Source organism: Salvelinus namaycush, chromosome 13, assembly GCF_016432855.1.
Source record: "Salvelinus namaycush isolate Seneca chromosome 13, SaNama_1.0, whole genome shotgun sequence".
NCBI classification, from domain to species: Eukaryota; Metazoa; Chordata; class Actinopteri; order Salmoniformes; family Salmonidae; genus Salvelinus; species Salvelinus namaycush.
Window position 1 is genome coordinate 41,986,818 of NC_052319.1, and position 12,467 is coordinate 41,999,284.

At 40.6% G+C, this 12,467-nt stretch overlaps 1 protein-coding gene across 1 annotated transcript in view; it reads right to left on the reverse strand.

Moving 5' to 3' along the window:
* Positions 1 to 12,467, reverse strand: part of LOC120058536 (integrin alpha-4-like) — a 30,608-nt gene that overhangs the window by 1,156 nt on the left and 16,985 nt on the right. The window contains exons 16-27 of the mRNA XM_039007264.1: positions 7,593 to 7,742; positions 5,619 to 5,695; positions 4,277 to 4,427; positions 3,974 to 4,072; positions 3,633 to 3,709; positions 2,257 to 2,346; positions 1,731 to 1,818; positions 1,506 to 1,613; positions 1,222 to 1,347; positions 863 to 988; positions 582 to 680; positions 156 to 275 (exon numbers count right to left, since the gene is read on the reverse strand). Of these exons, the coding sequence (XP_038863192.1) occupies positions 156 to 275; positions 582 to 680; positions 863 to 988; positions 1,222 to 1,347; positions 1,506 to 1,613; positions 1,731 to 1,818; positions 2,257 to 2,346; positions 3,633 to 3,709; positions 3,974 to 4,072; positions 4,277 to 4,427; positions 5,619 to 5,695; positions 7,593 to 7,742 (1,311 nt within the window). The remainder of the gene's footprint in view (positions 1 to 155; positions 276 to 581; positions 681 to 862; positions 989 to 1,221; positions 1,348 to 1,505; positions 1,614 to 1,730; positions 1,819 to 2,256; positions 2,347 to 3,632; positions 3,710 to 3,973; positions 4,073 to 4,276; positions 4,428 to 5,618; positions 5,696 to 7,592; positions 7,743 to 12,467) is intronic.

Consider the following 12,467-nt stretch of genomic DNA (forward strand, 5'->3'; position numbering starts at 1 on the left):
AGATAACAGTATATACATTGATATACAGCTACCATCTATAAATCTAGTACTTCAAATTATGCATTTTAAGAAAAGAGAAGAAGACTGCGATTGGTTTGCACTTTGTAGTGTGTTTGCATCCTGTCTTTTGTGTGATATAAGGGAGTAGTACTGACCTTCCAGAGGGCGAAGATGAGCAGGGCCAGGATCAGGAGTCCCACCAGTAGACTCACTACAATGATAAACACCTCCACTGCTGCCTGAGGCTTCTGGCTGAAGTGGGCCTCCAACACAACCTGAGACAAGGAATAAAATACGACACTATTACAGAACTCGTATAATATTTCTATGACCTGCAACAGCGTACCAGTTTTTTTTTTTTTTTTACATAGGGCTGTCATTACCGGCGCTGTCCTATGGATACCAGTGTTTATACAGTTTGAAACTCAACAGAGGTACTTGAGGTTACAGAGCTATCCTGACACCTCCTCACTCTACCAGGACATGGACTTGAGTGACCTCAATTGTGGAAAAGGGACATAGTATGTAAGCCGTAATAAGTGTATTCTCCATTAGACGGCTGTATGAGATTAACTTTTTACCTGAGCGATAGGGATCTGCTGTAGGATGATGGTTTGAGGGTCCTCCCTTGGTGATGTGATGATGCCAGTACTCTCCATCAGCATCACTCCATGACGTCCCTAAGAAGAGAGGGAGGAAATCAACTTGAGTAGACAATAGAAATAGAATGACTAGAAAGGGGGAGGGGCACTCAGACCATCCCGTACACACACTATACACACACCGGTACATTTATGAGACTGAGACTTTGGCCATGTTATGAGATGTGCAAGGGCATGTGTAACATAAGTGAAGTGTTTACAGGTGAGAGCTGTAGAACGGTAGGATTCAGCTTCACTTCCATGTGAATGGTGGCTTCTTTCCCAATGTCCATATCTCCTAGTCTACACTCCAGAGTCAGGCAAAGGTCATCACCATGGGCACAGAACTATGGAGAGAAAGGTTCAAATTCAAGTTTATATTTTATTTGCCATGTGTAATGGATACATTGGAAATCTAACACATCCAAGCTCTCACAATAAAAAACGGCAGGAAATATGCAAACATACAACAATCATCAATAACATGTTAATGCTGAAATAAGGACAAAGGGCACAACAAAATTAGTGGTATAGATAACTATATATCAGAAGGGAGGAGGAGGTAGGGGGTGATATTTACCATTTTGCGTTTGCTGGTTTTGGAGAAGAAGAAGACCAGTTCTTTGATGAAAGAGGACTGTGGCACCTCACAGTCATCCTCCACCACAATGGAGTCGTTTCGAATGGAGCATTCTCCAAGAGACGTCTGACAGATGGAAAAGAAAACAAGTTAAACATTCATTAATGTATGCCTATATCACAATGCAAACATGCACATATTAAATAGAATAATAGAAAAGTTTAATAACAGAAAAATATAATAATAATCTAGATGAACGTTTAAAAATAGATTCCCAAACATACATGGAAGTCTGTGATGTGGAGTAATCTGTATGGATATGGTGATAGGATCTTGGGAATATCAATCTCCACTATCGTGTTGGGAGATTTGCTTGGACCAATATTGACAACCTATCAAGTGGAGGAAAGTACACAGGTCAGTATAAACTCATTAATTAATTTGAAAGCTCCAACTAAGCTCTAGTGAGTCTATCAGTCTCTCATAAGTATGTACTATACAGTACATACCTTGTAAGTGTAGTTGAATGTCTCTGTGTAGCAATCAACTGGAATAGGCGCCTGGTCACCAAATACAAAGGATGTTGGAGTCATAAACCTGCAAGGGAGAGCAGTGATTATCTTATGAAGTGCAATAAGATATATTTAAATATATACTGCCAATGAAGAGCAAGGAACTGTCTTTGTTACTGTAAAATCAGGGGTCGACAAAAGGCCAAAACCGGCCCTCAAGTGATTTGTTTTGGTCCCCCACATTTTTTGCAAAAAATAGTTTTTGGTCAAAAAGACTGCAAGATCACCAGGAATTCAGCAAAAAAAAGTTTAATTTAGGAAATCTGTTCATAAGTATTCCCACAAAAAAAAGAGATATTTGATCGTGTGTCAATGTAATGAAGTAATTAAACTATTGTTATTTTCAAATTCAATCTCTTTTTGGGCTTAGTTGTGGTCAGTTTGGTGTGTACAAATGATTATAATTATGTTCCGGCCCCAGACCATCCGCTTTGCCTACCACTGCTGTAAATCAGTGTCTTACCCATGGATGTTGACATCTACACCATATCTCAGTGGTAACATCAGAGTGGCAGAGTTGTCGTGCAGAAGATCCTCGTTTTCATAATTGTCCCTGGAAAATACACAATGTAAGTTAAACATTTTTATTATCTATTTTGATTACATTTTATAGTGATGCAGGCCTAATAACATAGCTCATGCCATTATACTGTTAAAGGACTCAAAACCAACCAACAAGCGTAATTGATCATTGTCATGAAGTCACACCCCGCCCCACTGGCGTTCAGAAGGAGAAAGTGTAGGCCATATAGCAATAATGACGAGCCTAATTGAGATGTAGATTATATCTCACAACACTTCCAGTGTTCAAACTTCTAAACAAGGCTGCATGGGATTTCTCTTAATGCAACGCCGTGCAGCCAAGGGCAATGTCCGCTTTAGGTATAATGCTGGGAGCTGCTTGTGGATTTGACAGCTCTAACGCAGTTGTTCAGGGAGAGAATGACAGATTTTTACTTTGTCAGCTCGGGGATTCGATCCAGCAACCTTTTGGTTACTGTCCCAATGCTCTAACCACTAGGATACCTGCCACCCCAATGTATGAAGGAAGACAGGTCTTAGTAACTTCACATTTATTGTCTTTGAACAAAACTCCAGTTTAGTTCAAGCATGGAATGTTCTAGAGTGTTCTGGAATGGCCAAACATTCCAAAGCCATTATTTACCCAAATGACAAAACACAGACCGCCAGAAGAATTTCTTAACCACACAATCAAACAACTATGGGACAGAACCCAAAAGAGGGAACCTGCAGCACCCTCTGACTTGAATGATTCAGCTAACTGAGACTTTGTGTTTCCTGTTCCCCTAACAACAGAACAAACACATACACTACATCATATCTCACTGTGTCTCACTGGGCTGTTTTACGATTCTCTGTTTGCCTGTTTGGTTTAATAAGGCTGGTCAGCAGCAAGACGTCACCGACGTTGTAACAAGACGTCAATTTCAAAAACATGTCATTAGATTCACAGGAGGCTGCTGAGGGGAGGACAGCTCATAATAATGGCTTGAATGGAGTAAATGGAATGGTATCAGACACATGGACACCATGCATTTGATGAGTTCGAAACCATTCTATTTAATTCAGTTCCAGCCATTTCTATGAGCCTGTCCTCCCCAATATGGGTGCCACCAGCCTCCTGTGATTTGAATATTTCATGTATTTCGGAGAGAAAATGTGTTCGGGGGTTAGGGGATCGGATCTTAGGTCAGAAGTAGTGTAAGCACATCCAGTTACTTGTAAAAAATCATGAAATAAAGATACTGACAAAGACCTTTGGGTCGAAACATTGCACTCAATAACACTGTCATTCAACAAAGTTGGGTCTGTACTTACCCACTAGTGTTGATGGAGATGCTAACGTCACCAACACTACTACTCTGGTTCACATCCAACAGAAAACTGATATTGACCTGCAGAAAAGACAGAAAGTCTCATAAGTTACCAAGCAAGACAACAGCATTAGTTGTGGAAAATAAGACACAGCAGGAACATTGGCACCTAACTAAATAAATTGGTCTCAGTAATTAGTTCAAATTAGTCTTCAGCTGATGGTGTTTCCAACAAGCAGTGAGAACACTCAGATGCAGTTTAATGGAGTAACTTTAGTGTAAGATTGGTGTAAGGTTAGAGTAAGGTTGGAGAAATGTTGGAGTCAGGTTGAGTGTGAAGCCAACCTTGGCCCCAGAGCTGAGGTACAGGTTTCCCACACTGCAATCCACTCCTACTATTGTCTTGTTCTCCTCTGAAATGTCACAGCTCACAAACTTCTCCTCCTGCAAACAATAACAGATAGATGATGGGATTGTGTGAGTTACTTATTGCAATCCCAGAGGGCACAGATTCTTCTGCTTTTTCACAGAGTTGTGTGTGTATCTTGAATTGTCTGTGCAACAACGTCTAAATTACATTGGTGATCATGTGAGAATTTGGCATAACTTTGGGTAATCAATACATAAATACATCAATCAAACACTTACTGCGTCAAGCACTTTGATGTAGTGCAGGTTACTGGGGAATTGGAGCTGGAGTCTGGGGAGGAATGCATCATCTCCCGTGTTCACCAGGGTTGTGTTCAACATGATGGTCTTCCCATTGCCAAGTGCAAAGTATGGCATGTTGTTGTGTCTCCTGCAATAATAACAGTCTTATTATACACTGGGTGGTTTGAGCCCTGAATGCTGATTGGCTGAACGCCGTGGTATATTACATTGGTAACCAGTTTATAATAGCAATAAGGCACCTTGGAGGATTGTGGTATATAGCCAATATACCACGGCTAATGGCTGTTTCCAGGCACTGTGCATTGCTTTGTGCATATGAACAGCCCTTAGCCGTGGTATATTGGTCATATACCACACCTCCTCGGGCCTTATTGCTTAAGTATAAAACTGAAAGTCTCTCTCCTTATACCTGTGACTAGCAGACATCTGTGCTAAAACCACAATGAATCATACCCTCTCGTGTAGGCAATTATCGCCTTACTTCAATTGACTTTAGTCATACAACAAAACATCTTATTTCATACTTCATTAGACTTGAGTCATATAACTTTTGAAAAGGTGCCAGCTTCATGGTTTCAGAGGAGACCAACAGACTAAACAGTGACAGTTTAGAAACAACAGAGAGAAACAACATGTCCCAAATGGCTCTATGGGTCCTGGTCAAAAGTAGTGCACTACATACTGTAGGGAATAGGGTGCCATCTGGGACGTGCTGGTTTCCTGGCTTTTAGGGAATTAGTAATTACACCTTAGGGAGGGGAACTGAACTGAGCTGGCACTGAGACTAGGGCTGCATCCCAAATGGCACAATATTCCCTACATAGTGCATTACTTTTGACCAGGACCTACAGTATAGGGGGTGGTATGTGTGTGTTTCCTTGACACCACCAGCACTGAGGGCCTCACAAGCAGACACACACACACACACACACACACACACACACACACACACACACACACACACACACACACACACACACACACACACACACACACACACACACACACACACACACACACACCTCATGAATAATCAGATCATGTATTAGCCTGGCGGTTAAGCATTTAAGTGTGACCATATTGGTGTAATGGAGGCTCTACTGACAACACTTGATCTAGGTCCCATGAAGGTTGTTTTCCCTCGAGAAATACTGTTTGTTTTAAATGCCGTACATTTAATTTGTAAAATGAATCTTTCAAGATCTCAGCTTTGTCTACAGCAGAGATGAGAAATAGAAAGTCAAAGCTTCAAGACAAAAGGTTGTGAGAAAAAGAAAACATATTGTAATTGAACATGATGAAATGCTACTGTACTTACTGTGGTAACACCAGTTGAGCAGAGACCTGCAGATTGGTTGAGCAGTTGGCCAATGAACAGTACCGAGCAAACTCTGTCTATGGATAGGAAAGGTGCAAATAAAGTGTAAGATGATGGGGCCTTCCGTATAGTTATGAATCCTCCAGAGGTGTGGACTCGAGTCACATGACTTGGACTTGAGTCAGACTCGAGTCACAAATATGATGACTTGCAACTCGACTTTGACTTTAACACCAATGACTCTTGACAACTTGGACTTGAGCCTTTTGACTCGAACTGACTTAGTACCCTCCCCAAGCCCAAATTATGCTATTAAAAAAAGTGTGCAGCGCATCAACTCTTCATTTAACGGATTACAGTTTGAATCGGACAGCAGCCAATCAAATTGTGCCAGCTGAGAAAAAGTTGCGCGTGGCTATGCAGAGGAAAGTCGGGGGGTGAATTCAGATGGAGCCCTTGGAAAGATGATACCCCAAATTATTATTTTTGGATATAAAGACTACAAAAAACGGATTGCAACTTGCAAAACATGCAGGAAGAAAATGACAGACAGAGGCGCAACAACTTCAAACTTTGTTCGACATTTGAAGCTGCACAAAGAACGGTAAGTCGTGGCTAATATAGCCAACAGCTATAAAATGTATAATTTTACTAGTGTAGCATGTAGGCTAACGTAACGTTAAATCAACGAGCCTCCCTCCAGTGCGGGAACGCGATCATTGCACCCAAGATTGAGCTACAACTGGCTAGGCAGTTGGTAGCCTAAATCCTGCCTGATGTTACTGCTGTTCCTAAAACCATTGACATACGTTAGCCTACTGTAACCACACAGAGAGTGTGTGTGGGGGTGGGTGTGTGTGTTAAGGTTGGGCGATTGTGTACAAGCCTACATCGTCCGATTGCGCCCCCATATCGATCCTCAATAGTCGATCGCTATGGGGGGGGGGGGGGGGGGTCTTTCTCATGGCTACCCACGTATTTCCTTGGAAATATAAAGTTTATTTGGAAAATAATAAATGTATATATTTTTAAAAGCATTCATTTGCGTAAATGTAATATACTAACTATTACTCTTGTTAAAAATATGAAATGGTATTACATTTGGTGAAGAGCACATTATGACTTGTTTAGGACTCGAAACTCAAAGTTTAGGACTTGGGACTTGACTTGAGACTTGTCGGTCTTGACTTGAGACTTGACTCGGACTTGCCTGTCTTTACTTGAGACTTGACTTGGGACTTGAGACTTACTTGTGACTTGTAAAACAATGCCTTGGTCCCACCTCTGGAATCCTCTACCATACCATGCATCAATATGAGTGGAGAACTATAGAGCTAGTTTCCCGGACACAGATTAAGCCTAGTATTTGGTCTAAAGAGCACTTTCAATGTAGATTCTCCATTGAGCATGATTCTTAAAGCTAGAATCCTTTCCTTGAAACAATAACAAAACGGTCACCCCGCCTCGGTTTCATTGAAAAGCTGAGAGACGGAGAAATGTAACCACTCTCAAATTCATAGACAGGAATGGATACCATGTGTCATGGATACCAGGACTGACTATCCATGACATCAAAATTATAGTTTTTCCATTGGCTGCATGGATTTGAATTAAGAGAAATCCTATGCAGCCTTGTTTACCAATTCGAACACTGGAATGTGAGGCGTAATCTACACCTCGATAAGGCTGATATAAATCCTCATTATTTATTTTGTCTAATGATTTTCAATTTGAGTGTCATTATTTCTGTATAGCCTACACTTTCTCATTCTGAACTTCTAATGCAAGTGGGATGGGTGTGGCTTCATGACAATGATCTGCATCTGCTCACCGATTTGACAGCTCCAACTCAGTTTCACCTCCGACACCGCCAAAACATCAGCTATGCGGGTGTCCACTATCGCCGGTTAACGTTTGATCGGATTGAATCTAGGCCTTAATCTGTGTCTGGGAAACTGGCCCTATGAGACTCACCTTATTGGCCACCAGGTTACCGTGTCCCCCTCTCTGCTGCAGTATGGGTTTCAGAACAGGGAAAGTGGATCCCCCGTTATGGACAGTGTGCTCTCTGAGGGCGTACGAAACCTCAAAATGGATGGGTGTGAAGATATCTCGGACATCTTTCTATAAGCGGTAAAGAGAAAGAGAAAATTAAAGGATCAATTTACATACAACCTTGAGAAGTGGGGAGCTTCTTGCTTGACCTTGCTAATGGATGTTCTGGGGTAGGTTGTTGTGGGGGTCTGCCTGTGCACTGGCACAATGTTACAGTGTCCTGTGCTGTCTGTCCCACTAAAAGACTTGGCTTGTGGCCACTGCAGATGTCCCAAAGAGCCTCTCCTCCAGCTCAGACACCTGCGTTTAGCTTAAGGAGGGATAGTAATCTCCTAATTCTGATTTAGTTGTTTTTTTAAGACAAAGATATCTATTTAATCTTTTGATAAATTGTTGCTAAAAGTGTTCTGACTAAGTTGTAATGCTATGATACCAAAAAAGGACTGCTATACATTTCTATGACTGAATGATTGAATACATAACATTGAAAAATAAAGAATGGTATCTATAGAGCGAGACGCTTGAATGATTGGTCACAATCGAGAAACAGCATGTGGTGTTCTCTCTCTGTACACATGGAAAGCACACTCCCCAGAGGCCCTTCATTAACATACAGGAGCTCCGGAAACACAACACTAAAATGACTCTACTGTATGTGGGTGGAGATATAAACCTAAACCACAGCTGAACTCTACAGTCGTGGCCAAAAGTTTTGAGAATGACACAAATATTAATTTTCACAAAGTCTACTGCCTCAGTTTGTATGACGGCAATTTGCATATACTCCAGAATGTTATGAAGAGTGATCAGATGAATTGCAATTAATTGCAAAGTCCCTCTTTGCCATGCAAATGAACTGAATCCCCAAAAAACATTTCCACTGCATTTCAGCCCTGCCATAAAAGGACCAGCTGTCATCATGTCAAGGGATTCTCTTGTTAACACAGGTGTGACTGTTGACGAGGACAAGGCTGGAGATCACTTTGTCATGCTGATTGAGCTCGAATAACAGACTGGAATCTTCAAAAGGAGGCTGGTGCTTGGAATCATTGTTCTTCCTCTGTCAACCATGGTTACCTGCAAGGAAACACGTGTCGTCATCATTGCTTTGCACAAAAAGGGCTTCACAGGCAAAGATATTGCTGTCAGTAAGATTGCACCTAAATCAATCATTTATCGGATCATCAAGAACTTCAAGGAGAGCGGTTCAATTGTTGTGAAGAAGACTTCAGGGCGCCCAAGAAAGTCCAGCAAGCGCCAGGACCGTCTCCTAAAGTTGATTCAGCTGTGGGATCGGGGCACCACCAGTACAGAGCTTGCTCAAGAATGGCAGCAGGCAGGTGTGAGTGCATCTGCACGCACAGTGAGGCGAAGACTTTTGGAGGATGGCCTGGTGTCAAAAAGGGCAGCAAAGAAGCCACTTCTCTCCAGGAAAAACATCAGGGACAGACTGATATTCTGCAAAAGGTACAGGGATTGGACTGCTGAGGCTGGGGTAAAGTCATTTTCTCTGATGAATCCCCTTTCTGATTGTTTGTGGCATCCGGAAAAACCTTTTACGGTAGAAGACAAGGTGAGTGCTACCATCAGTCCTGTGTCATGCCAACAGTAAAGCATCCTGAGACCATTCATGTGTGGGGTTGCTTCTCAGCCAAGGGAGTGGGCTCACTCACAATTTTGGCTAAGAACACAGCCATGAATAAAGACTGGTACCAACACATCCTCCGAGAGCAACTTCTCCCAACCATCCAGGAACAGTTTGGTGACAAACAATGCCTTTTCCAGCATGGTGGAGCACCTTGCCATAAGGCAAAAGTGATAACTAAGTGGCTCGGGGAACAAAACATCGATATTTTGGGTCCATGGCCAGGAAACTCCCCAGACCTTAATCCCATTGAGAACTTGTGGTCAATCCTCAAGAGGCGTGTAGACAAACAAAACCCCACAAATTCTGACAAACTCCAAGCATTGATTACGCAAGAATGGGCTGCCATCATCATGGTGTGGCCCAAAAGTTAATTGACAGCATGTCAGGGTGGATTGCAGAGGTCTTGAAAAAGAAGGGTCAACACTGGCAATATTGACTCTTTGCATCAACTTCATGTAATTGTCAATAAAAGCCTTTGACACTTATGAAATGCTTGTAATTATACTTCAGTATTCCATAGTAACATCTGACAAAAATATCTAAAGACACTGAAGCAGCAAACTTTGTGGAAATTAATATTTGTGTAATTTTCCAAACTTTTGGCCACGACTGTACATATGAATTACAGTATTTAAAACTTTTTCAAATTGCATACAGTATGAGGGAGTTGTGTGAAATTGATACAGAAATGGGCGACCAAAAGACAAGGCAAAAGCCCTTCAGCCACTGTTAGCCCCATGTCACATCAGTCACTCACATTCCCCTACCAGTCCCCTTTACTGCTGTACTGTCACGTCTGTTTATAACATTCATTACTGCCATTACCCATTAATCACATTTTTTTTAAATACATAAAATGTACAAACACACACAGACGCACACGCACCTTCATTGGGATTTCCTCTGACAGATAATGAGTCTGGTTTAAGGTCTCCAATACCTCCATCTTTAGCTATTAATAAGAACAGCCCAGTATGGTCCAGCACAAAGAGAGACTAGAGTGTCATCTTTTAATTAGTGCATGGGTTAAAACATGAGCTAGCTTAGATGGCCCTGATTAGAATGAGAGAGAGAGAGAGAGAGAGAGAGAGAGAGAGAGAGAGAGAGAGAGAGAGAGAGAGAGAGAGAGAGAGACTGAGAGAGAGAGAGAGAGAGAGACTGAGAGTCCAGAGGGGCTCCACCAGACACTTGAGTATTAACCACTCCTCCCCTCCACTCATTTCCTCCCAGTCCCGCTTTATTATTATCCAGTTTACTATGCTCCTTCCCATGTAACGTGATACATTGTTCTGGACTTCCCAACGTCACCTACTGTCCTTATTAAACCCCTTTATCAGACATAAACTGAATGAGTCATTGGTTGCTGACGCAGTTGCTACCCAAATGATGGTCCATCCTGATAACTAACTAGCCGATGATTCATCGACTGAAATCAGACAATGCCTGATGTCCCTCTACTCTACTGACTCATAATGCTTTGATCTCTATCAGTAGCATGCTGACCTGACCAGAAGTCCTAGCAAAATGCATAGCACATAGAATAAAAAAGGTTTTACCAGATATTGTTCATCCTGATCAGACAGGTTTTTTACATGGACGATATATTGGAGATAATATACGACAATTACTTGAAACAATTGAACATTATGAAACATCAAAGATACCAGGCCTGGTCTTCATAGCAGATTTTGAAATGCGTTTGATAAAGTATGACTCAAATTTATATATAAATGCCTGGATCACTTTAATTTTGGTGAATCGCTTATACAATGGGTTAAAGTTATATACAGCAACCCCAGATGGAAAATAGTAAATAATGGTTACTTCTCAGAAAGTATTGAGCTTTTAAGAAGAGTAAAACAAGGCTGTCCGTTATCTCCATATCTTTTTATTATAGCCATTGAAATGTTAGCTATTAAAATTAGATCCAAAAAGATCATCAAGGGGTTAGAAATCCAGGGGATAAAACAAAAGTGTTGATGTATGCTGAAGTCCACAATCTGGTCCCTGCACAGTCTCATTGAAGATATTGATCACTTTTCTAGCCTCTCTGGATTAAAACCTAATTATGACAACTGTACCATATTACGTACTGGATCTTTAAAAAATACAGTGTTTACACTCCCTTGTAGTTTACAAATAAAATGGGCGGATGGTGAAGTAGACATACTTGGTATTCACATCTCAAAAAATATAAATGAACTTACCTCAATCAATTTCAATGGACAGTTGGCAAAAATACATAAGATTCTGCAACCATGGAGAGGGAAATACTTGTCTATTTATGGAAAAATCACATTGATTAACTCTTTGGTCCTATCACAGTTTACTTACTTACTAATGGCACTGCCTACTCCAGATTACTCATTTTATAAATCATATGAGCAAAAAAGATTACATTTGACTTGGAATGCTAAGTTAGACAAAATTAAACGTGCCTATTTATATAATGAATATGAGTTTGGGGGGCTAAAATTATTAAATATTAAATCTCTAAACCTCTCACTAAAAGCTTCACTCATACATAAATTATACTTAAACCCAAAATGGTTCTCCAGTAGATTATTAAGAAAGGCTCATTCTTTGTTCAAAAATTGCCTTTTTACCTTTATACAGATTACAATTTCTAATTTCTGACTAATTGAAAATCAAATGTTGTTTAAAGTATCACCCTTTCTTAAGCCATACAAAGCTGGTTACAATTTCAGTTTTATCTTCGAGAAAAGATAGAACAAATATTACAACAAACGTTATAGTTAAACTGAAATATACTGATAAAAAAATTAAACATTCTTTATGGAAAAAATTGCTAAAAAATGTATTATATTTATTAACGATATTATGAATAGAAACGGAGGAGTTATGTCACATATGCAGCTGTCGAAAATATTTGTGAATATCTGCTCAATCCAAATGTAAAACCAACTGATTGCAGCACTACCACAAAAATGGAGGAGGCAAGGGGAAAAGGGAGAAGGTAAGGAACTTGTTTGCCTGCCATATATTAAAGATACAAATTGGCTGAAAGGAACTAGCATAAATAGAAAAATATACCAGTTTCATTTGAGGACAAAAATGTTGACAGCTGCGCTATACAGGTTGCAAAATAAATGGGAAGAGATTTTCGATGTACCAATTCCATTGCA